Source organism: Sminthopsis crassicaudata, chromosome 5 (genome assembly GCF_048593235.1).
Source record: "Sminthopsis crassicaudata isolate SCR6 chromosome 5, ASM4859323v1, whole genome shotgun sequence".
In the NCBI taxonomy this organism is placed as follows: domain Eukaryota; kingdom Metazoa; phylum Chordata; class Mammalia; order Dasyuromorphia; family Dasyuridae; genus Sminthopsis; species Sminthopsis crassicaudata.
This window is the reverse complement of record NC_133621.1, coordinates 301,752,801-301,776,524: the sequence shown is the minus strand read 5'-3', so window position 1 is coordinate 301,776,524 and position 23,724 is coordinate 301,752,801. Positions and strand designations below refer to the sequence as shown.

Sequence of the window (23,724 nt, the reverse complement as noted above, 5' to 3'; positions counted from 1 at the left end):
GGCTTCAGTCTGCCCATTTGGATATGGGAAGATTGGAGTAAATGTCGCTAAGATCCTTGGGGGTTCCAGCACCTTGGGACTTTCTGCTTTTCTATGGGTATAGCAGTGACTACCTGACCATGTAAGGTTCCATCTTTTTTTTTTTTTTTCTGTGCAAGGACCAGGGTTCTCATTCTTCCTTCCCACTCCAACCCCCCTCACTCTGGAAAGGAGAAGACCCCCCAGCAAAACTTATCCTCTCCCAAGCCTCCCAGATGTCCCCAGGGGAACTTCACTCACTGCAGGGGGCGGCTTCTGGGTGCTGCTTGGTGGTCGTAGGTCCTGAGAGGAGGTGTCCTCTAGGTGGGGGAAGAGAAATGAGCATTATTTTCCCTTGTAGGAGAGGTGGCTGAGGGGAAGCATGGCATGTGGACTATCCGTGGCTCATTTCTAAACCTGTAACAAGTCCTTTTCTGCCTCCCCTAACCCCCAAGGGGCCACAATAAGATTCTGACCCGGAAGGGAAGAGGTATGAGGTCAGAAGAGCGGTACTGGATCCTCCCTCTGACAGTCACTGCCTATATGAGCTTGGCCGGTTATGCCATGTCTATGGACCTCAGTTTCCTCATCTGTAAAATTGGGAGCTGGATTTGATGGTCTCTGAGAAAGTGAAATCTCAAGTTGAGAGCTTGCCATTATCCTGCTGAGCTTTTCGATCTGTCTGGCAAGAGGTCTGAATCCCCCCCACCCCACCCCATTTGCTTTGCAATTTGGATTTTGGGGCTGGAATTGGTTTTAAACCCAAGGATTATTTTAAGGAAGTGCCCTTTGTTGGGATGGCCTATATTCAGAATAATAGTGTAAATTGAAATAAATGACTGATTTCAGGGTCTTTACTTCTCCCTGTAGGTCATCACATACACACACACACACACACACACACACACACACACACCCCACTGGTGGAGAGCAGAATAGTGGTAAAGGCCTTGCCTTGAGGACTGGGTAGACATTGGGAGTCCAAGCTTTGCCATTAACTAATGTGTGACCTTCCCTAACAATGGGCCTCAAGTTCCTACCCTAAAAAATAAGGAGACCGGACTCACCGAGTCTCAAGGGCCCTCCCATCACTGACATTCTATCCTAAGGCAAGTTCTAAGGTTCCTTCTAGCTCTGAAATTCTGGGTTTGAAGGTTTCTCCCAACTTTGACATTCATATTCTGGGGTCTCTTCCCATGAGCACTTACCTACTGTGAATGAATCAAGTGTGTCCAGGGAGCCTCGGACAGGTCCAAAGCTGTCCAGGGCTTCGAGGTGGGCATCTGTGTACGGGAGCAAGTCCAGATGATCCAAGGTGTCCAGTGAGGAGGCCGGGGAGTCAAAGGCTTCCAGCATAGAGGAGGTCATCTTCTTGGTGGGGTCCATAACAAGGCCAAAGGATGCAGGGGGCAATGGATTGGAGACAGGGATGGTGCCGCTCACCACAGGGGGCAAGAGGGGTGCCCCGCCAGGGAACACGGGGATCCTCTGGGGCATTTCACTGGGTATAGTAACTGGAATGGAGCCTTGTACCAGAGACTACAAGAAGATTGGCAACAAATAGAAGGAAGGAAGGGATGGGGCATGGGAAAGAAGAAGAGGAGAAAGGGAGAAATGAGGGGGAAGGAGTGATAAGAGAATAGAGAATGGGAAAGAAAGAGATGGGCAGCAAGAGATAAGGGGAAGAAAAGCAAAAGGAAATAAATAAGGAAGAAAGATGGGGAAAGAAAAGAAAGAAGAAAGGGATTAAGAAAAATAGAAGAGGGAGAAAGAAAAAAGGTAAAAGAAAGACGGAAAGGAAATGGAGACAAAAGGGGGAAGATAGAGAAAAGGTGGAGAAGAGGGGAAAATGGAAGAACAAATAGAGAGTTGAGCTTTCAATTAATAATTAATTGTTTTAAACAAAATCAAATCATTATAATTAATCATGATTATTCATCTAAATAGATTAGATACCTATTCACCCCCCTACCCCATCCTTCCCTCTAGGACATAATCTGAACCAATTGGGGTGTCAGTTCCAAGTATTCCACTGAGGATGGATATTCTCAAATAAGTCCTCACTAAGGACTTCCCAAGTTACCTCATTAGGATAGTGGGAGATAATAGACGGGAAAAGAGTTTGAAAACAAAATCAATAATAAACTTGTTTTATTTTTGATTATTCTACCCTATTTTTGCGTATGAGGTTACATTGACTAGACAGGGGAAGCTGGTCACCCACAGTACTGAGACATGGGGGGGATCTCTAGCTGTCCTCGGTGGACAGAGGAGATAAACAAGAGAAGTGAGCGGCAATGAATGAATGAATGAATGAGAGCGTGAATTTTCTCACCAATGAATCCAGGAGGGAGTCAAGTTCTGGCCCAAAAACATCCCCATCAGAGAAATCTTCCATGTTCTCAGGTCCAGCCCCATCTGGAGGGGCCAGCAAGTCAGTGGTGGGAGGGAAAAGGGTTGTGGTGGAACCCTTGATCTCAGGGTCGGGAAGGAGGGTGATATCACAACCAGGAATAGAGGCAGTGGTTGGGGCTGTGAGACATCTTAAATCCATGGAGCAGTCTGAGGAAGAGGAAGATAGAGAGAAAGCTCAGCATTCTTGGGGAGAGGGGTTGATTTTTAACCCTTCAATTCCATTCAGCAGCATTTATTAATCAACTACTATGGGCCCAGCACTGTACTAGGTGATGAAAATACGGAGACAAGAATGAAACTAGCCCTTCCCTTCAAAATACTTACGTTCTACTCAGAGGATACAAAACATTCAAAGTAAATAGAAAATAGGGATGCTAATCCTCCAAGTTGGCACTCATAATGAAAAGCTGGGTCGCTGCTAGTTTGAGTTTTAAGGCTCTTCTGAGTGGCCCTATAGAGCATGAGCCCCCACCAGTGTATTTCACATTAACAATCAGTAACTAACTCTTAGCAAAGGCATTTACTAAGACAGTAAAATAAAAAGAGTAAAAAGAGCCTAGAACTAAGTTATTTAAAACCTCACATACATGTGTCACATTTTTGCTTGTCCAATAAGGTTGCTCCCTTTAATTTGGTCAGATAAAAGTGTATAGATGGTGGATGATGAATAAATCTCAGCAACCGCTTTATACCTAGTTTTGATTTTGCAATTCCAATCTTAGCCAGAATATGTAACTGACCAAGGGAAAAAAAATAAGAGTACAACCAGATTGTAAAGGATTTTAAATGTCAAAAAGGATCATTTTTTACTGGAGCTCACAGGCAACAGGGGAGCTTCTTCAGGAAGAGAGTGACATAGTTGGCCAGGTGTTTTAGGAACCTCATTTTGACAGCTGTGTGTGAGATGAACGGGAAGATCAGGAGCAGGAAGGCAAACCAGGAGAACAGGAAAGAAGTGATGGGGCTGAACTGTGGTGATGGATGTGTCAGATGAAAGAAGAATCATTAAGATCTGGTGAAGACAGAATCGATAAGACTTGGCGTTGAGTTGAATAGGGGAGGTGAGGGAAGAGGAGAAGTTCAGGAAGACAGTCTAGGAAACCCTCTCTGATATTCCTAGTAAATAATTACGTCCTCCTTGGACCTTATGTAGTACATTATTTGGGGTACATAAGTCCTCCTATGAACTGACAATATTATTGACAATATTAGTTATTGCGATTTGTGTCAACTCCACAGTGGATTTGGGTAAGTTCTATGAGGAAAGGACTAGGACCTCATTTTTCCTAAAACCGATGTCTAGAGGAGCACGGTGGACACAGTGACAGTCATTTAATAAGTGTTTGTTGAGTAAATCGCTTAACAAATGGCCAGGGGATTAATAATCTGATTTTCTGCCCTTAAGGAGGTGGGAGAAACATCCTATTAAAAAGACAGGAGTTCCAGGAGTTCTCAGTTCTCTCCTGAATCAAGTCTCTTTAAAATGGTTTATTGATACTATTACTTCCTAATGACTCCTCCCCATCGTTGTTGTTGTTTCATTATGTATGACTGTGTCCCCATGGGGTTTTCCTGGCAAAGTTCCTAGTGGTTTGCCATTTCCTTCTCTGTGCATTATGTCAAGGAGAGGGTAAGTGACTTGCCCAGCTATTAAGTGTCTAAGGCAAACTGCACTTAGGTGTTCCCAGCTCCAGGTCCATCACTGGGTTCTCGGAGCTACTCAGCTATCTCCTAGCAACTCCTCCCTACCTCCCAGCCAACAGAACCCTTCCTTGCAAAGCATTTGCCATGACCGACAAGGTATGCCCCATTCCCCAACTGGAGTCCACCACCTCTATCAGAGGCAGAACACAGAGAATTACTTATCTCCATTAATTGTTTTGCTGACTGCCTGAGCTCTTTCCTTTTTTTGGTGTCTTACTTCCTTTCCTAGGTGAGACAGACCAGCCTGGGCAAGCTGTGAGAGTGGAAAGGGGAGGCAGGAGACCAGTAAGTAGGAGCAAGACTTGTCTTTCCCCTTCCATAGCCCTATGCTAGTCCAGTGCCAGGGGCAAGAAAGCATGAACAAAGTTGAGACGCTTCTGGGGCTTCTGGGTAATAGCTAAAATTATATACAGCTTTAAGGCTCTTTATTTTTCAGCACAATATCTGGTACATAGTAATAAATGATGTTTAATAAATGATGATTAAAGTCTACAGAGTGCTTTCTGTGGGTTTATATACATACATGTATGTATATGCATATACACATATACATGTGTATACATATATGCATATATTATATATATGATTCTAGATATCAAATGTCATTTGAGTCTCACAACAACTCGGTGATCCCCATTGACAGGTGAAGAAACTGAGGCACAGATTTCCCCAGGATCCAGTAAGTATCTGAGGCTGGATTTGAACTCAGGTCCTTTCTGATTCTGTCTAACATTCTATCAGCTCTACCACCTAGCTGGGTATCAGAGATGAAGTTTTTTATTAGGAAGGTAGGAATGTCAAGTCCTACCTCTCTCCTGGGGGACCCCAGTGGAAAATACAGGAAATACTAAAGAGCTGGTAAAGATTGAGTCACTTCCTGAAATCAGCCCAAGGCTCTATTGGGACCATTGCCAAGGGCAGTATTGGAGCTACTTCTCATGGTCCATTTCTCTAAACTTTCCTGTTCCTGGCACAGGATAACCTCCATCTGAGGTTATTCCCTCCACCACCTCCCATTCATCTCCCAGGGTTCTCTACCTGTTTCGATGTCATCTATAGAACCAAGTCCATTGGATGTTCCCTGTGGAGAGAAAGAGAACGTGATATCAGGAGAGATGTGGGTGGCCATAAATCACCATCCTTCTCTGTGTATAATGTCTTGTATATACCCCAATGTCTTTTCCCATTAGGACATAAACTAGTTGAGGGTAGGGATTATTTTTGCCCTTTTTTGCATCCCTGGTACTTCATGGTGTCTGATACAGTAAATGATTGTTGACTGAATACAAGGAAAGGGATAACAGGAAATTCCAGTGCTCCCTCATATTCAAGAGGTCTCATGTTATGTCTGTATCTTCTCCCTGCCTCAGACTAGGAGCCTGCCAGTTCTCACATCATTATATTAGAGAGAGACAGAGACACAGAGACAGAGAGATAGAGATATAGAGTCAGAGAGAGAGAGAGAGAGAGAGAGAGAGAGAGAGAGAGAGACACAGAGACAGAGAGAGAGAGAGAGAGAGAGAGAGACAGACAGACAGACAGACAGACAGACAGAGAAATAGAGATACAGAGTCAGAGAGAGAGAGAGAGAGACAGAGAGAGAGAAAGAGAGAGAGAGACAGAGACAGAGAGAGAGAGAGAGAGACAGAGAGAGAGACAGAGAGACAGAGAGAGACAGACAGACAGACAGACAGACAGAGAAATAGAGATACAGAGTCAGAGAGAGAGAGACAGAGAGAGAGAAAGAGAGAGAGAGAGAGAGAGAGAGAGAGAGAGAGAGAGAGAGAGAGAGAGAGAGAGAGAGAGATCCTGTTGGTGAATAGCCATTAAAAAAAAAAAAAAAGGATGGAGAGATGAGGTCAGGATGATCATGCTATGGCTTTAGAGATAGTTGGATGAATGGACCCAAAGAACAGTCATCAAGTGGTAAATCTTCTGCAGTGAGGGAAGTCTGGTGGAGTGCCCTGGGACTCTCTCCTTAAAGGGATAGACAGCATATTTAACAAGTTTACAGATGACCCATAAGCCACAAAGGAACGCTAATAGACTACAAAGCCAAACAAGAGTCTCAAGCTAGAATCGTGAGCTAAATCTAGTGCAAAGAATTTTAATTGGAAAATTAAAGTCTTGGACTTGGATTGAAAAAAAATCATCTTCAAAACAAAAGAAATGGAAGATGTCACTAAGTCACATCGGCAGGAAATCTCAATCCACAAAGCCTTTATTAAGTGTCCCCTGTACACCAGACATTGTGCTAGGTATTGGGTATACAGTGACAAAAATGGAACCAGTTCTGCCCTTAAGATATGTAAAATCTATAGGATAATTCCTTGGTGTTTTAATAAAATACAAGCTTTGCCCAGTCGCCAAAATCTTCTTCTGATTTTTTTTAAATTTACCTTTTTTTTTTCTTGTTATACAATTCGTTCATTTTTTAGACATTTCTTTAAGAATCATATTAGGAAAGAAAAATCAGAACAAAAGGAAAAAACCACGAGAGAAAAAAGAAACAGAAAAAGTGACATATTCTTAAAAATTGCCTGGGACATTGAGAAGGATCACGACTTTCCCAAGAGCACACAAGTAAGACAGGTGAGGTGAGAGGGAAGACCTGAGCCCAGGCCTTCCCAATGCCAAAGTTCATCCTCTACCCCAGGGCTACTTAAACTTTTCCACTCACGACATCTTTTTGCCTGAGAAATGTTTAAATGATCCTTGATACAAAGGTTAATAAAATAGGTAAAAAAAATCAAACACTGACATAATTTTATGAACCCCTCTCCCCCAAACGTAAAACCCATTATGGGGTCATGACCCACAATTTAAGAAGCTGAGTTCTAACCAATACAGCATACTGCCTCTCTACTTATCTTCAGTCACATAAAGCAAAGTCTGGAGAGCAGAGTAAGACGGGATGGGGGTTGTCTTCTTGTCATACCCAGGTCAGGCTCCTATGGAGCACCGTGCCCCCTGGCACAGACCTGGCTTAGCTTTGACTGGGTTAGGTTCTGGATATCACATTTTAGGGAGGACATGGAATAGTTCCAGAGGAAGAGCACTCAGGAGGACAAAGAAAAAGATAATTGGAGGAATTGGGGATATTGAATCCAGACACAAGATGACTTGTATTTGACAGGTGTCCATGGGAGAGGGGGCAGCCTTTGTCCACTTAGTTCCAGAGGGCTGAACAAAAAGCAGTCGAGAGAAGGAAAAGCTGAAGGAGCAAATTTTATATCAAAATAAAGGATAAATTTCCTAACAAGGTTGTTCAATTGTTTCAGTGATCCCATTTGGGTTTTTTATTGTTGTTGTTGTTGTTGTTGTTGTTTTTTTGGCAAAGATACTTCTCCAGCTCATTTTACAGATAAGGAAATTGAGGCAAACAGGGTAAAGTGATTTGCCAAGGATCACACAGCTAACTGCCCTTCTAACAACAAAAGTGGGATGAATCATCTCCAAGAGCAGTGATTCCCCCATCACTAGTGATCTTCAAGTACAGGAAAAGAAGGAAGGAAGGAAATAAGAAAGGGACAGAGGGAGGAAGGAAAGAAGAAATTAAAAGAGAAAGAGAGAAAAACAAAGAAGGAAAGGAGAGAATAAAGAAAGAAAGTAGAGAAAAAGGAAAGAAGGAAGGAAGGAAGGAAGGAAGGAAGGAAGGAAGGAAGGAAGGAAGGAAGGAAGGAAGGAAGGAAGGAAGGAAGGAAGGAAGGAAGGAAGGAAGGAAGGAAGGAAGGAAGGAAGGAAGGAACAAGGAAACTCCTCCTCACAAATCCACCAGCCCTAAAGATTCTGTGATTCTTTGATATGAAAACAGTTGATTCTCTGGCTAAGGATTCACCTCCTGTGTAATTACATTTAATGATTCAGACTCATGATAAAGCAGTTCACTTTCCCTAAATTGGGGATCCACATCCAGGAAGGAGTTGAGGACAACCAACTGAAGTACAATTGCATAAAGCCTCTACCTCCTCCTCTGTCTCTCTGTGTCTCTCTGTTTCTGTTTCTGTCTCTCTGTCTCTGTCTCTCTGTCTCTGTCTCTCCCTGTCTCTCTGTCTCTGTCTCTCTCTGTCTCTGTCTCTCTCTCTCTTTCCATGTGGTCCCAGGGAGAAGAACGGGAAATAATGAGCAGGAGTTAGAGGCAGCCAGATTTTGGCTTGATGCATGTTATTCTTTGTTTTGGAAGAGAGGAAGGGGAAGGAAGGTTTTAAATTGGCCCCATCTCGGGGATGCTGGGTATGAATCTTCCTTCCCTGGGGTAAATTGCAACTCCTCCTTTATAGAAAGTGTTAGGAAAGCAAAGATACCGAGATATAATCAGAGGCAGGATTCGAATTGGGTTTTTCTAGGTTCCAAGGCCAGCCCAGCCACTGTCTGTGGCCCAAGGATAATATCATTAAGAGCTGGGGCTTCTGTAATGATTTAAGAATCACAGAACAACGACCTCTTGTGGCAGCTGGTGTGTGGTTTACATTTTGCAGATGAGGAAACAGAGGCAATGAGGGGGAAGAGATTTTGTACATGATCCCATAGTAGAAAGGTCTACTTATAGCATCTCATTTGACCCTCGAGGGAATATGATCAAACACTGCTCCAAATTGTTCCTTTTTAATCCACTTCAGAGCCTGGTTGCACCTCAAAGTGAAAATAGAACTTCTGCAGTTAGCAAGAACAGCCCCCCATCACCCCGCTGAAATGGATATTCTCATACCCTCTTTTACAGGTAAGGAAACCGAGGGACTTGCCCACAAGCCCACAGCTAGAATTTCTTCAAGCAGGAGCTGTACGGCCCTTGTTGGGGATTGGACACATATAGTCTGGACTACATAACTCCTACGGTCCTTTTCATGCTCTGTGCTTCTGTGGCCAGCCTCCCAGAGATCCCCAGCTCATCCCACCGCTCTCATTGGCCATTACTGCTAAATTAGGTCATTGCCAGCCCACCACTGACTCACGAGTGACCACAATCCCGCTGTATCTGGACAATACAAATGCTTCCCTTTGTAACCCCCTCTATTTTATTTTATGCATTTAATAATGATGCTATTGTTCGGTTGGGCCCAACTCCTTGTAACCCCCTGAATCCCAGCTCGAGGGACCACTCCACTATCTCCCAAAGTCTGTCCAAGCCTTTCATTGTTTCCATGACACCATCTCTCCATCTCATCCTCTTCTCTTTTTTGCCTTTTATCTTTGCTCCATCAGGATCTTTTTCATTTTATGACCAAAGTATTTAAGCTAGATTATGTTACATATAACATGATATATCATATCATATATTACATATTATTATAGCATATAACACATGATACACTATATAATTACATAATGTGGCATATAGAATATAATACAATATATTATACCATATATTATGTTAAAATAATAAACAATATATTATAAAGCAATATATTAATATAATGTATAATGATATATAATATTTATTTAATAATAGATAGTATTTTAAGATTTGGAAAATACTTCAAATATTAGTTTATTTGCTCTTCAGAGCAACCATGGGAAGTAGGTACATTGTTATCTGCACTCTATAATTAAGGAATCAAAGCAGATTAAGGTTGAACAATTTGCCTTGGGTCACACAGTTAATAAGTCTCTGGGGCAGGATTTGAACTCGGGTCTTGCTGACTCTCCCATTAGGCTGCCTCTTTTCACTTACACGGCCAGTCGCCAGCCTCTGTCAATCCCCATCACCTCCAACCAGAGTAGCCTCTCCCTTTCTCCAGACTCTCTTCTCTCCCACTCAATCCTCCTCCTAGCTGCCCAAAGAGCTTTTCTAAATTACATGCTAGTGTAATCAAAAATCCTTAATAGCTCCGTGGTTCCTTTAAGATAAGATACGAATCCTCAGTTGAAGTCCTCCACAATCCAGCTCCTACTTTCCTTTCCTTATTTCTTTTTATTCCCCTTCACACACTCTGTTCTAGTTAACATGGCTGCTAGCTGGTCCCCGAGCACAACTTTTCATCCTCTATTTTGGAATGAATTCTGCCTTACTTCTGCTCAATGGGAAGAGCACAGGTAGATTCACCATCCTGAGTTCAAATCTGGCATCAGGTACTTCCTAGCTGTGTGACTCTGGGCAAGTCATTTAACCCTGTTTGCCTCAGTTTCCTTATCTGTAAAATGGACTGAAAAAGAAAATGGTCAATCACTCTAGTATCTTTGCCAAGAAAACCCCATGGACAGTATGGTCCACAGGGTCACAGAGATGGACGTGACTGAGCAACAACAAAAAGTCATAGGCCTTGGCAAGTGATTTGGGATTTATTGAGTGCCTATTAACAAGCGAGGCCATGAGCTAAGTTCTGGGGATGGAAGTATCAGAGAAATCTCTCAGAGTTCGAGGAGGGGCAACAGGAAGAGGGTCACGTCATTAATGGGTGGAGGGCCTGGAGAATTTCTGTGAAGATATTTAATGGGCAGTTGAGGATATAAGTAACTAGGGATAAGGAGGGAGGAGAAGGCCAGGGACACAGACTTGGGCATCATGGGCATTGTGCTCACAGAAGCCGTGAGAGTGGATGAGATCCATGAAGAGAAGAGTGTAGAGAGAAAAGCAGCTTAAGGACAGAACCAAGAAGCACAAACGCACACACAGAGAAAGAAAGGGAAAGTGCAAAAAGAGTCTGAGAAGGTGACAGGCAGAAGGAGAACTATCATAGGGGAGGCACTGGTGCAATCAGGGGAGCCAGCTGAGGGAGAAAACGTCCCTTTCATGTCACATAGTCTTTGTTATTAGCATCCTAGATATCCCCTGTTCTAGGCTCCCTCCCAGCTCTGACATCCCTTGTTCTAAGCTCCCTCCCAGCTCTGGCATCCCCTGTTCTAAGCTCCCTCCCACCTCTGACATCCCCTGTTCTAAGCTCCCTCCCACCTCTGACATCCCCTGTTCTAGGCTCCCTCCCACCGCTGATATCCCCTGTTCTAGGCTCCCTCCCAGCTCTGACATCCCTTGTTCTAAGCTCCCTCCCAGCTCTGGCATCCCCTGTTCTAAGCTCCCTCCCACCTCTGACATCCCCTGTTCTAAGCTCCCTCCCACCTCTGACATCCCCTGTTCTAGGCTCCCTCCCACCTCTGATATCCCCTGTTCTAGGCTCCCTCCCAGCTCTGACATCCCTTGTTCTAAGCTCCCTCCCAGCTCTGACATCCCCTGTTCTAAGTCCCCTCCCCATTCTGACATCCCCTGTTCTAAGCTCCCTCCCACCTCTGACATCCCCTGTTCTAAGCTCCTTCCCACTTCTGACATCCCCTGTTCTAAGGTCCCTTCCAACTGTTCCATGACTAGGATCTTCCCTAGCTGTGTGCTAGCATTGTAAAGAATGACCACTCAGATCTAGACAAGGGCTGCCTGTGTGACTCCCCCAACATCCCCACCACACCCAGGCTGGGCCTGAAATGAATCCTCTGCAAAGCTTTGGGCACAATCTACAACAGCCACCATTTCCTCAGAACTCCAGGCTTCCAGGGTGCTCTATGTGCAATAGCTCTGCTGGGAGATGGAAAGGATGAACATTACTGTTCTCATCGTAAAGAGGAGAAAACTGAGGCTCAAATGAGAAATGATTGGTCCTTGGTCTCATGTTTAGTAAGTGGAGGAGCTGAGACTGGAACCCAGGTTTTCCCTGGTCCCCTGGAGTAAATATCAGGGGAAGGGGAGGGAGAAGGGATCAGCCAGAATGACTTGCCAACCCTGGGAGGAATCACAATTCACTGTGCACACGCCCATTCAGAGGCCAAGGCAGAATCCATCCTACCTGATCTGCTAAGGGAGCCGAGGTGCCATTACTGAGCAGCGAGAAGGTTTCCAATTCCTGTGGGGGAGGGGAAGAGAGGAGAGACAGAAACAGACAGAGACACAGAGACAGAGAGAGACAGACACAGAGAAAGAGACAGGGAGAGACAGAGACAATGACAGACAACAGAGACAAAGACAGAGACAGAGAAAGACAGAAAGAGAGAGACAGAGACAAAGACAGATACAGAGACAGAGAGAGAGACAATGATATAGACAACAGAGACAGGTACAAAGACAGAGAAAGAAACAGTGACAGAGAGATAGAGACAGACAGAGAGACATAGAGAGAGACAGAGACAATAGAGATAGACAGAAACACAGAGATAGAGAAAGAGAGACAGAGAAGACAGACCAAAAAAGAGACAGAAACAGATAAATACAAAGACAGTCAGACAGACAGAAACACACAGAGAGAGACAGAGAGAGAGCGGGAAAGAGACAGGGACAAAGAGAGACAACAGAGACAGACAACAGACAAGAGATAGACACAGAGAGAGAAAGAACAAGAGAGACACACATGGAGAAACAGAGGGAGAGGGAGACAGAAAGGAGAGAAAGAGACACAGAGAAAATAAGAGACACACCCAGAAAAACAGAGAGACACAGAGGGAGGGAGAGAGAAAGGGATGGATGCATGGATGGATGGATGGAGAGAAAGAGAGAGGAGAGGAAAGGAGAAAGAAGAATAAGAAGGAGCAGGATGAGGAGAGGAGAGGAGAAAGAGACAGAGAGGGAGAGGGGGAGAGAGAAAGAGAGAGAGAGAGAGATGAGGATTATGGACAATATCATCATGACAACAGTAGCTCTCGATGTGACACTGGGCAGCATCAAGTCCTGCTGTTTCAGTGAGGCAAAATGGGATCAATTCTGCAACTGTCTGCATCCCAGCAAAAGGGCTCTTCCCTATTGACCTAATACACACTCCCCTGCCCCCCCACACCCCCATGTCATTCTTCCTTACTAATACTTACCCACTCCTAGTATCTCCCTCTAAAATCCCCACAGATTTCATTTACCTGAGCTAATCAGTGAGACTCACTGAATGGAATTTAGAGCCCGCATGGTACAGACCTACACACATGGGTGCTTTTAGCATGTGGATATCTCTAGGCACCCTCATCCAGTCTCCAATCATCAAGAACCCATTTTAATTCTTCAGGAACCCCTAGCTGGCTCTCCCTGCCTCCTCCACCACCCCACTGTACTGCCGCGAGTATTTTTTAAAGGCACTTGTCATTTTGAATTCTACAATATTTATTATACCATGCTCTGTATACACTCTAGCCATCATTGTCCCCACTCCAAGAATCCTGGATTCAGCCCTTTGCATCCTAGGCTTTGAGACGTGACCTTTGGCCTTCTCCTGTCCAGAGTCAAGCTCTCTGGCCACTTCTTGCCCGGTTCGTCACGGGACCCCCACCTCCACTTCTGTTTTCCCTCTATGTATTTTTTCATCCGAATGCCTTTTTAAGGGATCTTGCAACAACAGTTTTTAGCACAGAGTATACTTTGTAAGTGCTTAATAAATTCCTGTTTCCTCCTTCCCTCTCTGTCTGTCTTCCTGACGCTGTCTCTGTCTGTCTGTGTTTAGTTCGATCTAAGTCCTTTTAAAGTAGCATCTTAGGGGCAGCTAGGGAGTGCAGTGGATAGAGCACCAGCCCTGAATTCAGGAGGACCCGAATTCAGATCGGGTCTCAGACACTTAACACTTCCTAGCTGTGTGACCCTGGGCAAGTCACTTAACCCCAGCTTCAGAAAATAAAAAATTAAAAAATTTTAAAAATAAAGTAGCATCTTATCTTCTAATTAGGCTGGAAAATTCTTAGATATGTAAGATTCTGTAAAACAGAACTTCTTGGAGGGAAAAAGGTGCAAAAATGTTTGTAGCGGCTCTTTTTATGGTGGCAAAGAATTGGAAAATGGGTAGATGACCATCACTCAGGGAATGGCTGAATAAATCATGGTGTATGAAGGTAATGGAATATTATTGTTCTATGAAAAATGATGAACAAGCTGATTTTAGAAAGGCCTGGAAAGATTTACATGAACGGATGCTGAGCGAAACAAGAACCAAGAATACATTGTATACAGTAGCAGCAAGAATGTGTGATGATCGACTACACAAGACTCGGTCCTTCTCAGTGATTCACCAATCCAAAGCAATCCCAATAGACTTTGGACAGAAAATGTCATCTGCATCCAGAAAAAGAACTATGGAGATTGAATGTAAATCAGCACATGCTAGGTTCACTTATTTCTTATGATTTTTTTCCCTCCAATAGTTTTTCCCCCTTTTGTTCTGATTTTTCTCTCTCAACATGATTCATAAAGAAATGTGTACTAAAAATAAAGCTAAAAAATAAGTAAAAGGGAAAAAAAGACAAACAAAAAACCAAAAGAACAGATCTCCTTGGTAATTAAGACAGGGGATTACTTAATGTTTCAAGATGATCAAATTGCTGGTTATGATGACAATCTCCCAGTCTCTCGTTTCATGGATGAAATAATACTATAAGTTCATGCCCTTGGCAAAGGCCACTGTGGTGGATCATGATTCATGATCTCAAATCTGGGGACTTTGGTGTTAGATACCAAGTATGTACTTGGAAGAGGTGATAGAAAATGGGAGGAACACCCTTCAACTTACAAAGGAGGAAACAAGGGCCTTTGAAGGCCGTCCCAGGCAGACATTTCCCCTCCACCTCCCAATCCTTCCCACCTCCACTGCCCAAGGCACCTGCCCACCTGAGGTCTCTTATATGCTTTTCTGCAGGGCAACCTCAGCTTCTGGGCCAGCTCCCGACTGAGCTGAGTGACGCTTTCATCCTAGGGGAGAAAGAAAATGTTAAGCAAGAGGGAGAAAAAAAGATTGGGTTGTTTGATCTCCAAGAGTAAAGGAAATTATGAAGTCTGGACTTCTTCTCCCACCTCTCCCTGGGCTTGCCTCTTTATCCCCTTCTCCTTTATCCTCCACCTGGCTAATTCTATGGTTCTTCCCTAAACAAGGGTAGACTGCAGCTAGCTCATACCAACTTGTGAGAGCTGATTGTTAAATTTTCACTGTGAGCATTTACACCTTAGTAATCAGCACACACTCCAAAACAGGGTTGATAATTGTTTTGTTGATTGGAATTAAGAGATGGAGAAATATTAATATTTCAGATTAAATTTAAAAGTGCATCCTGATTTTTGGAAAGATGGTTGTTAAACATTCTTCAGCACACCCCTGGTCACAAGCACCAGATGGCTTTTTTGAAGGTTAAAAAAAACTCTGCCCTCCCATTTCCCCAGCCCAACCTCCCTGATTTTACTGTCTCGGTGAGAGATCAGGGGATCCCCGTCAGGGCCACAATTCCTGGAAGCTGTGATCCAGCTGTGGACTATCCCTGTTAAAAGGGAAGTTCCTGGCAGAGACTTTCATTTTTGTCTGTGTATCCTCAGAACCTGACACAGTGCAGGGCCCATATGAGGCACTAACTCATCCAAGGTAGTTATTGGTGGGTTGAATTGGTGGACCTGAATTCAAATCTGGCCTCAGACATTTAACACTTACTAGCGTGTGTGACCCTGGCCAAGTCATTTAACCCTAACGCCTCAAAAATACATAATAAAAATCAACCCAGAGACATTCATGGCCCCTTCTGGTTCTAAGATTGTTTATGAATTTTAGTTGTTTTATTACAGCCAGAAGAAAGATGTCCTGAAAAGTGAACACTGAAAGGAAGGGGTGAAAAAAAGACTGGGATGGGAGGCTGGGGAGCTGGCACTTGTTTCTCCTTTTGCCACTTAATTTTATGCTTTTTAGGAAAATCCTTTTATGTCTTTGGGCCTCAGTTTCCTTCTCTGTAAAATGAAAAAATTAGAAAGGATGATCTCCAAAGACTCTCCCTGCTCTAACATTCTATGTTCTAAGCTTCTTCCCAGCTCTGACATCCCCTGTTCTAGAGCCTCTCCTAAATTTGAATCTGTGACTAATGTATTCCAAAGCTAGAGATACAATCTTTGGATTATCTGTGTCAAAGTCCCAAAGAATTTCCTTCCTCCCGTTACTCAAACAACAAATATTTGCTAAGAGATGATTGTGGGTTTGGTACTGAGGTAAATATAGAAGCAGAAGACATAAGGTTTAAAGTGCATGCACACACATGTATCAATAAGCACTTTCAAAATTTTCTATCCAAAAATAAATGTGAGTTATTATCACAATGCTTAATAATCACACAAATAATGATTAAACAATGGAAATATTTAGAAAATATCGCACATATTTAACCTATATCAGATTGTTTGCTATTTTGGGGGGTGGAAGAGAAGGAGAAAAATTTGGAACACAAGGTTTTGCAAAGGTGAATGCTGAAAGCCATCTTTGGATGTATTTAGAAAGATATTATCAAATATTACTTTTCCTCATAAGTAACTGAAGCCAAATTTGAACTCTTTTTAACAAGTTTAGCACACAATTTACTACACCACCTTGTTAACTAGCTTGATACAATATACTTCTTAAATACTGTGTCAAAGTTAAGTATAATACCACAAATTAAATCAAATCAAGGCAAAGTATATATTTCTAATCATAGATTGTTCTTTTCAATGCAGCCTAATATTTCATCAATTTTCTTGGCTACCCTATCTTATCATAAATTCATTTTGAATTTGAAGTCTTCTAAAACTTTCCATTTTTTATTCAAAAAAGAATACCTGTCTGAACTTAGACTACCAAAGGGAACATTTTGCACCCAAGTATCACTTATTGCTATCAAATTTATTTTATTTTATTCAATCTTATGTTCTCACTTAACGGTATTTTTGAATCCTGTTTATCCTGTGTGTCAGTTATCCTTCCTGTGATGATGTAATTGTGATAACAATGCTGTCTCTGATGTTACCCTGATCACTGATTTTAAAATGTTAAATAGCACAATCCAAACACAATTCCTTATGTTTGTTGAAACACTTTTAATTTTAAAAAAGATCATTGCATGATTACATTAATAAATTAATTAAAGGCAAAAAATAAATAAATAAAGCATTAAGCTGAGTGGTGCTAACTTTGAATGACCTCTTCAATCAAATGAGATAATGTTCATATTGTTGTTCAGTTGTGTCCAACTCTCTATGACCTTATTTGGGATTTTCTTGGCAAAGATACTGGAGTGATTTGCCATTTCCATCTCCAATTTTGACAGAAGAAGAAACTGAGGTAAACAGGGCTAATGACTTGCTCTTGGAGTCCCATAGCTAATGAATGTGGGAGGTGGGATTTGAACTCAGGGAGATAAGTCTTCCTGACTTCAGGCCAGGTGGTCTGTTCAATATAGTGCCCCTAGTGGCCGTATAACATTTTATAAAAACTTTGAAAATCTTAAAGTCCTCTAAAAATATTAATCCTTATTATTATTGTTATTTCTCCATCAGTAAAATGGGGACAATGTAAAGATGCCACTACCTGTCTTAAATAAAGGGTGGTCTGAGGTCTTAGAACCACTCAGTTCCCATTTGGCTCCCAACTCTGCCTAGGAAAATTAACTCCAGATTGGAAAGGGTGGTACTAATAACAATTAGGAGGAAACTAAAGATAGAGTATGAGAAAGAAAACTCCATTTAATGTAGGAGTTCTCAAGCTGGAGACATAAATTAGGTTGTTTGGGGTGTTTTATTTCATTTTGTTTTTAGAAACATGTTGACAATTGTATCTGAATTGAATTGGCTTCTTTTGTAATTAAAAGTTTAAATTAAAATGTTAAAATATTTTTCTACTGATGAAAATTTTGGAGCCATTTTGGAGAGCAATTTGGAAACTATGTCCAAAAGACTATTAAACTGTATATATCCTTTGATCCAGCAGTGTCACTACTGGTTCTGCATCCCAAAGAGATCATAAAAGAGGGAAAAGGACCCACATGTAAAAAATGTTTGTAGCAGCTCTTTTTGTGGTCACAAAGAATTGAAAATGGGGTAGATGCCCATCAATTGGGGAATGGCTGAATAAGTTGTGGTACATGAATGGAATGGAATAATATTGTTCTATAAGAAAGATGAGCAGGCTGATTTCAGAAACTGATGCAGAGTGAAGTGAGCAGAACCCGGAGTACTTTGTACAAAGTAACAACAAGAATGTATGATGATCAACTGTGATGGACTTAGCTCTTCTCAACAATGAGGTGATTCAAAGCAATTCCAATAGAAATGAGATGGAAAATGTCTTCTGTATCCAGAGAGAGAATTGTTGAGACTGAATGCGAATGGAAGCATAGTAGTTTCACCTTTTAAAAAATTGGTTTGCTTGTTCTTTTTTTGTGGTTTTCCCTTTTTGTTTTGATTTTTCTTTTACAACATGACTAATATGGAAATACATTTAAAATGATTGAACATATATAATCTATCAGAATGCTTGCTGTCTTGGGGAAGGAGGGAGGAAGAGAAGGAAGGAGAAAAGAAAAAAAAATTACAAAAATAAATGTTGACATTTAACATATATTGGACCACTTGCCAATGGGGAAGAGATGGGGGGAGGGAGGGGAAGGAAAAGAAAAGGATTTTGTAGGGGTGAATGTTGAAAATTATGTATATTTTCTGAAAATAAAAAGCCTTAATTAAAAATAAATGAAATGAGGTTTTGATATCCTTTCAGCTCTAAATAATAATAATAATAATAAATGTTGAAAGCTAAAAAAATAATTCAAAGTTCATAGGTTTCACTAAGGACACACAAAAAAAGAGTCTCTCCTAATGGCTCAAAATGAATTCAAGTCACAAGATCCCAGTGTACTTTATTCAGGAGGCACATGAGAACTTGTAGTTGAGATGCACACTAATTTCTTGGTCTTATTCTGTAACTCCAAACACATATGTGATCTTCCAGCCATCCTAGACTACCAGCTGTTCCCACCTTCATGCAAAGGTCTGGAGTACTCATACCTCACCTCATTCTTACCCCTCAGGATTTTCATATTCTTCTTCTTTTTTTAAATTATTTTTTAGTCTGTTAATAATATTTTATTTTTCTCCAAACACATGCAAAGATAGTTTTCAATATTCACCCTTGCGAAACTTCATGTTCCAAGTTTTACTCCCTCCTTCCCTCTTCCACTCCCATGTTTATAGGTTAAATATGTCTATATTGGATTGCTTGATGTTTTGGGGAGGGGGAAGGATAAGGGGGAAGGGAGAAAAAAAATTGGGACACAAGGTTTTGAAAGGGTGAATGTTGAAAATGATCTTTGCATGTGTTTTGAAAATAAAAAGCTATTATTTAAAAAAGAAAAGAAAAATCAAATCAAAAGGGGGGAAAATATTAGAAAGGAAAAAACACAAGCAAACAAACAATAACAAAAAGGTGAAAACACTATGATTTAATCCACAGAGAGTCTCCATAGTTCTCTCTCTGAATGCACATTTTCCATCCCAAGTCTATTGGAATTACCTTGAATCACCACATTGTGGAGAAGAGTTAAGTCCATCACAGTTGATGATCACATAATCTTGTTATTGTGTATAATGTTCTTGTTTCTGTTCACTTCACTTAGCTTCTGTTCATGTCAGTCTTTCCAGGCTTTTCTGAAACCATCCTGCTCATCACTTCTTATAGAACAATAATATTCCATTACATTCATATATCATAACTTTCCCAGCCATTCCCCAACTGATGGACATCCACTCAATTCAGATCTTCATCTTCTTTCAAGGTTCAGTTTGGGGATTACCTTCTCTTTTCCTAATTTATTCCTCACCTTTTTTTCCCAGTTCAAAGTCTTTTTCCCTCCTCAAATTTCCACAGTTCTCTCTTTTGCTCCCTCAGTCTGTATTATAATTTTGTCCACAAGAAATGCCAGATCTAAAAACTATTCCCCAGCATTTTCCACTATCCAAAAAGTAATCATTCCTTAAGTTGTTTTTATAACTTGGAAAGTTGAGTAATGTTTTATTGGCAATTTTTCAGAAGTCAGCATCTTAACTCTCCTTAAAAAAAAAAAAAAAATACTCCAAAGTAACTTCTGCTGTTGTTGAATGAAGAAATGTTAATGATCAGATGAAGGTCTTAATGCTAGAAATGAGATGTCTGAGATAGTTTGAAAGAGAAAATGGAGGAAGGCAGGGCCTCCAAAGTGGAATATTTCCCACCCCCCTCCAGCTAGACATATTCTCTCCATCCTGCAAGGTTGATTTGGTATCATGCCTCCCCTATAATGGCTATATTTAGGATGCTATCATAGAACTACAGCTGGAGGGAACCAAACAATTCCCTCATTTTCTGGCTGGGGAAACTGAGGCCCAGAGAACACAACTAGCATTTCCATAGCCCTGGAAGGTTTGCAAAGCACTTGCCATGTGCTATTTCAATTCATCCTCATAACAATCCTAAGAGAGAGGGTATTTTCATTGTCCCCATTATACAGATGAGAAAACAGAAAAGTTAAGGGACATGTTCGAGGGAAGATTCCCATTTAAGCCTTCCAGTTTCCTTCCAGTACTCTATCCATTTGCCCCCAGCTAGGGCACTTTTTTTTTTTTTTACTTTTTTTTTACTTTTGGAAGTAATTAGGGTGTTGTGACTTGCCCACAGTCACACAGCTAGTAAACGTCAGTGGCAGAATTTGACTCCTGACTCCAAGGCTGGTGCTGGATCCATTACGCTATCTAGCTGTCCCATGCTTTTAAAAAGCATTCATTATCTTATTTCATCCCCACACACTCCTGACTATTATTGTTCACATTTTTCAAATGGAAAAACTAAAATTAAAGAGAAAAGTTGACTTGCCCCAAATCACCCAGCCATTAAGTGGCAGAGTCAAAATTGGAATCCAGGCTTCTTGACTTTTAAACAATGCATCTTACATTGTGAAAGCAGGATGCAACTCTAGCTCAGGGCTAAGCACATAGGGCTAATAAGCACTGAGCAAAGGAATGAATTAACAAATGAATGGGGGCAGCTGGGTATCTCAGTGGGTAGAGCATCATCCCTGAAGTCAGGAGGACCTGAGTTCAAATGAGGCCTCAGACACTTAACACTTCCTGGCTGGATGACCTTGGGCAAGTCACTTTATCCCAATTGCCTCAGGAAAAAAAAATGGATGGATGAACCAATGAATTTGGAGGAAGTGGCTGGGGGGGTGAGGGGGAACAATGTATATCAAGGTGATCCACTTCCCATACTAACCTATTGTGTCCAGCCGCTGACTTCCCATGTTCACCCTTCCCTAAGTCCAATGGGTGTTGGACCAAGCCGGAAAGGAGGGATAAGGAGATCTATGAGTGGGGATCTGGACTTGGACGGCATTCCCAAGGTCTTCTACTCTGACCATCCCATTTTACAGTTAAAGAAACTGAGGCCCAAATGAGTAAGTGATTTGCCCAATATCCCACAGGCAAGAAGCATCAGAGCTAGAATCCAAATTCAGATCCTCTCCTTCCAAAGCCTGTACTTTCCACTGGACTCTGAAGGATTCAAAGCAAAATTAAACATTCCCAGCATGTGATTACTGTTGAAGAACCGCCTTCATTGGAAACTATATGAGATACTGGCACTTGCTGACTCCATCCTGACTTGGTCCCTGGCTCCTGCCTCTCATTTCTCCGCCTGGACCACACACTTGGGGGCCACCCTGAATCACACCCTTCTAACCCCATCCCCATTTGCCTTGACCACTGGGCAATTGGACCCCAAAATACTCACATGGGGGAGGGAGATGGAGCATGTTTTACTGCACTCGTAGGCTTCCTTATGGCGCCCCAGCTCGTTCAGGGAACTGGCTTTCCGGAACAAAGCTCGGATATTCTCTGGGTCCAGCCCCAGGGCCTTCTCACTGTCTTCCAGTGCCTTCTCATATAAGCCCTGGAATCGAGAAAGGAACACCGGCTCCCATCCACACCTCCCTCCCCAGACCAAGCTACAGACCCTGCTCCCATCCACACCTCCCTCCCTAGACCAGGCTATAGCACCTGCTCCCACACACACCCCTCTAGGTGGAAACAACTCATCCCCAGTGCTCAGAAGCTAGGGTTCCCTAGCTAGGGACAGAGGAATGGTCTGGAGGGAGATTAAGGTCTGGACAGAAGAGAGGTTAGAGATGAGGAGGAGGGCTGGGGAAGGAGCCTAGGAGCTTGGAATGGAGAATTTGAGGAAAATAGAAGGACCAAATAGAAAGAAAATAGAAGGACAAAGAGAAGCAGACTAACTCTTATCAACTTTGGGGCTTCCCTGGGCGTGTTGAGGTATAACAGCCACTGTATTACCCTAGTGGAGGCAGAGAGACAAAGAGCACACCATCCTGAGTCCTTTCTGTCCCAGATCCCCACCCTGTGGGGATTAGCCATTAGCCAAAATCGTCACAGCCATGTCCATTTCTATAGGACAATCCTAGAGATTGTCTCTAGGCCCCAGCACTTAGCACTGAGCCTATCATATAAGGCACTTATTGACTGACCTTTCTCTGAGGCTTCTTTCCCACAGCCTTGAAAAGCAGATAATATAAGAATAATCATCCTCCTTTTAAGGAAGAAACTGAGGTTTCCAGAGAAGTATAGTCCACAGAGGAGGAGGAGAGGGAAGGGGCCACAGCATAACAAGGACCAGAACAAAGATAAGGGTTCTGTCCACTGCCCTCCACTGCCTTTCTATCTGGGCCCCACAAAAACCCTTGAACATTAAAAAAGGGAGAAATAATGAATTGAGAACAATGCTGGACATGGAGCCCAGAAAACTAGATTCATATTCAGCTTCTGACAAGCTGAAAAGAACGTGAGAGGTCAGACAATCCAAACTTTCCCTTGACAGAAAATTAAGGCTGAGGAGTCAAGTGACTTAGTGTTGATCACACTTACAACCTTTGGGACATTGAGCAAATCATTTCTCCTCAGTGTGCTTCCCTTTCCTCACCTGAAGGGAGAGGGCTGTGCTAACTGGCCTCAAAGGGCCCACTCAGCTTGAAACCTAGCTGTGTGACCCTATGCAAGTCTCTGCTAGGTTACCTCACTTGTAAAATGGAAACAAAATGGTAATCTTCATAACCCATACACTACAGGATTTTGAAGAAGCCTTTGAAATCCTTAAGATGCTTTAAAAAAATGAACCACATTCTCATTTCATTCTTCCATTTTTCAGTGGAATTCATATAGAAACACCTTGAGATAAGTCACTCTCATGCTATTTTGTTTTCTCCAGAGGACTATCGTATCTAAGTTTTCTAAGAGACTATTTACCTCCTTAATTTCTTTCTTGTTTATTTTGTGATTAGATTTATCTAATTCTGAGAAGGGGAAGTTGAGATTCCCCACTGTCCTAGTTTTGCTATTTCTTCCTATTTACTTCTCTAAAAATTTGGATGCTGTCCCATTTGGTGCATTCATGTTCACTACTTCATTTTAGTAAGCTGTAGCTGCCTTTTTTATCTCTTTTAATTAGCTCTATTCTGTGCTATTTTGTTTTCTATTTAATCTTATGTGGATTACTACTCAGGTAGACCCAAATTTGTTGTTATCCAGTCATGACCATATTTGAAGTTTTCTTTGCAAAGACACTGGAGTGGTTTGCCATTTCCTTCTCCAACTCATTTTTCAGATGAGGAAACTGTGGCAGATAGGGTTAAATGACTTGTCCACAGTCACACAACTAGTAAGTGTCTGAAGGCAGATTTGGTGGATTAAAAATATTAGAATGTGAGCTTATCATATCTAGATTCACTGGGAGAGTGTCCTTGGAATAGCTCTAGAAACAAAGAGAATGACAGGTTAGACATATACCTTTTCCCATATATTTTAATCTCTTCTGCATGGTC

General features: G+C 42.1%; 1 protein-coding gene across 1 annotated transcript in view; it reads right to left on the bottom strand.

The window, feature by feature from the left end:
- The window catches only part of ZC3H7B (zinc finger CCCH-type containing 7B), an 82,583-nt gene that overhangs the window by 36,025 nt on the left and 22,834 nt on the right, over positions 1-23,724 (bottom strand). The window contains exons 5-11 of the mRNA XM_074271815.1: positions 21,624-21,782; positions 14,693-14,773; positions 11,907-11,963; positions 5,176-5,218; positions 2,354-2,580; positions 1,227-1,557; positions 280-338 (exon numbers count right to left, since the gene is read on the bottom strand). Coding sequence (XP_074127916.1) covers positions 280-338; positions 1,227-1,557; positions 2,354-2,580; positions 5,176-5,218; positions 11,907-11,963; positions 14,693-14,773; positions 21,624-21,782 — 957 coding nt within the window. The remainder of the gene's footprint in view (positions 1-279; positions 339-1,226; positions 1,558-2,353; positions 2,581-5,175; positions 5,219-11,906; positions 11,964-14,692; positions 14,774-21,623; positions 21,783-23,724) is intronic.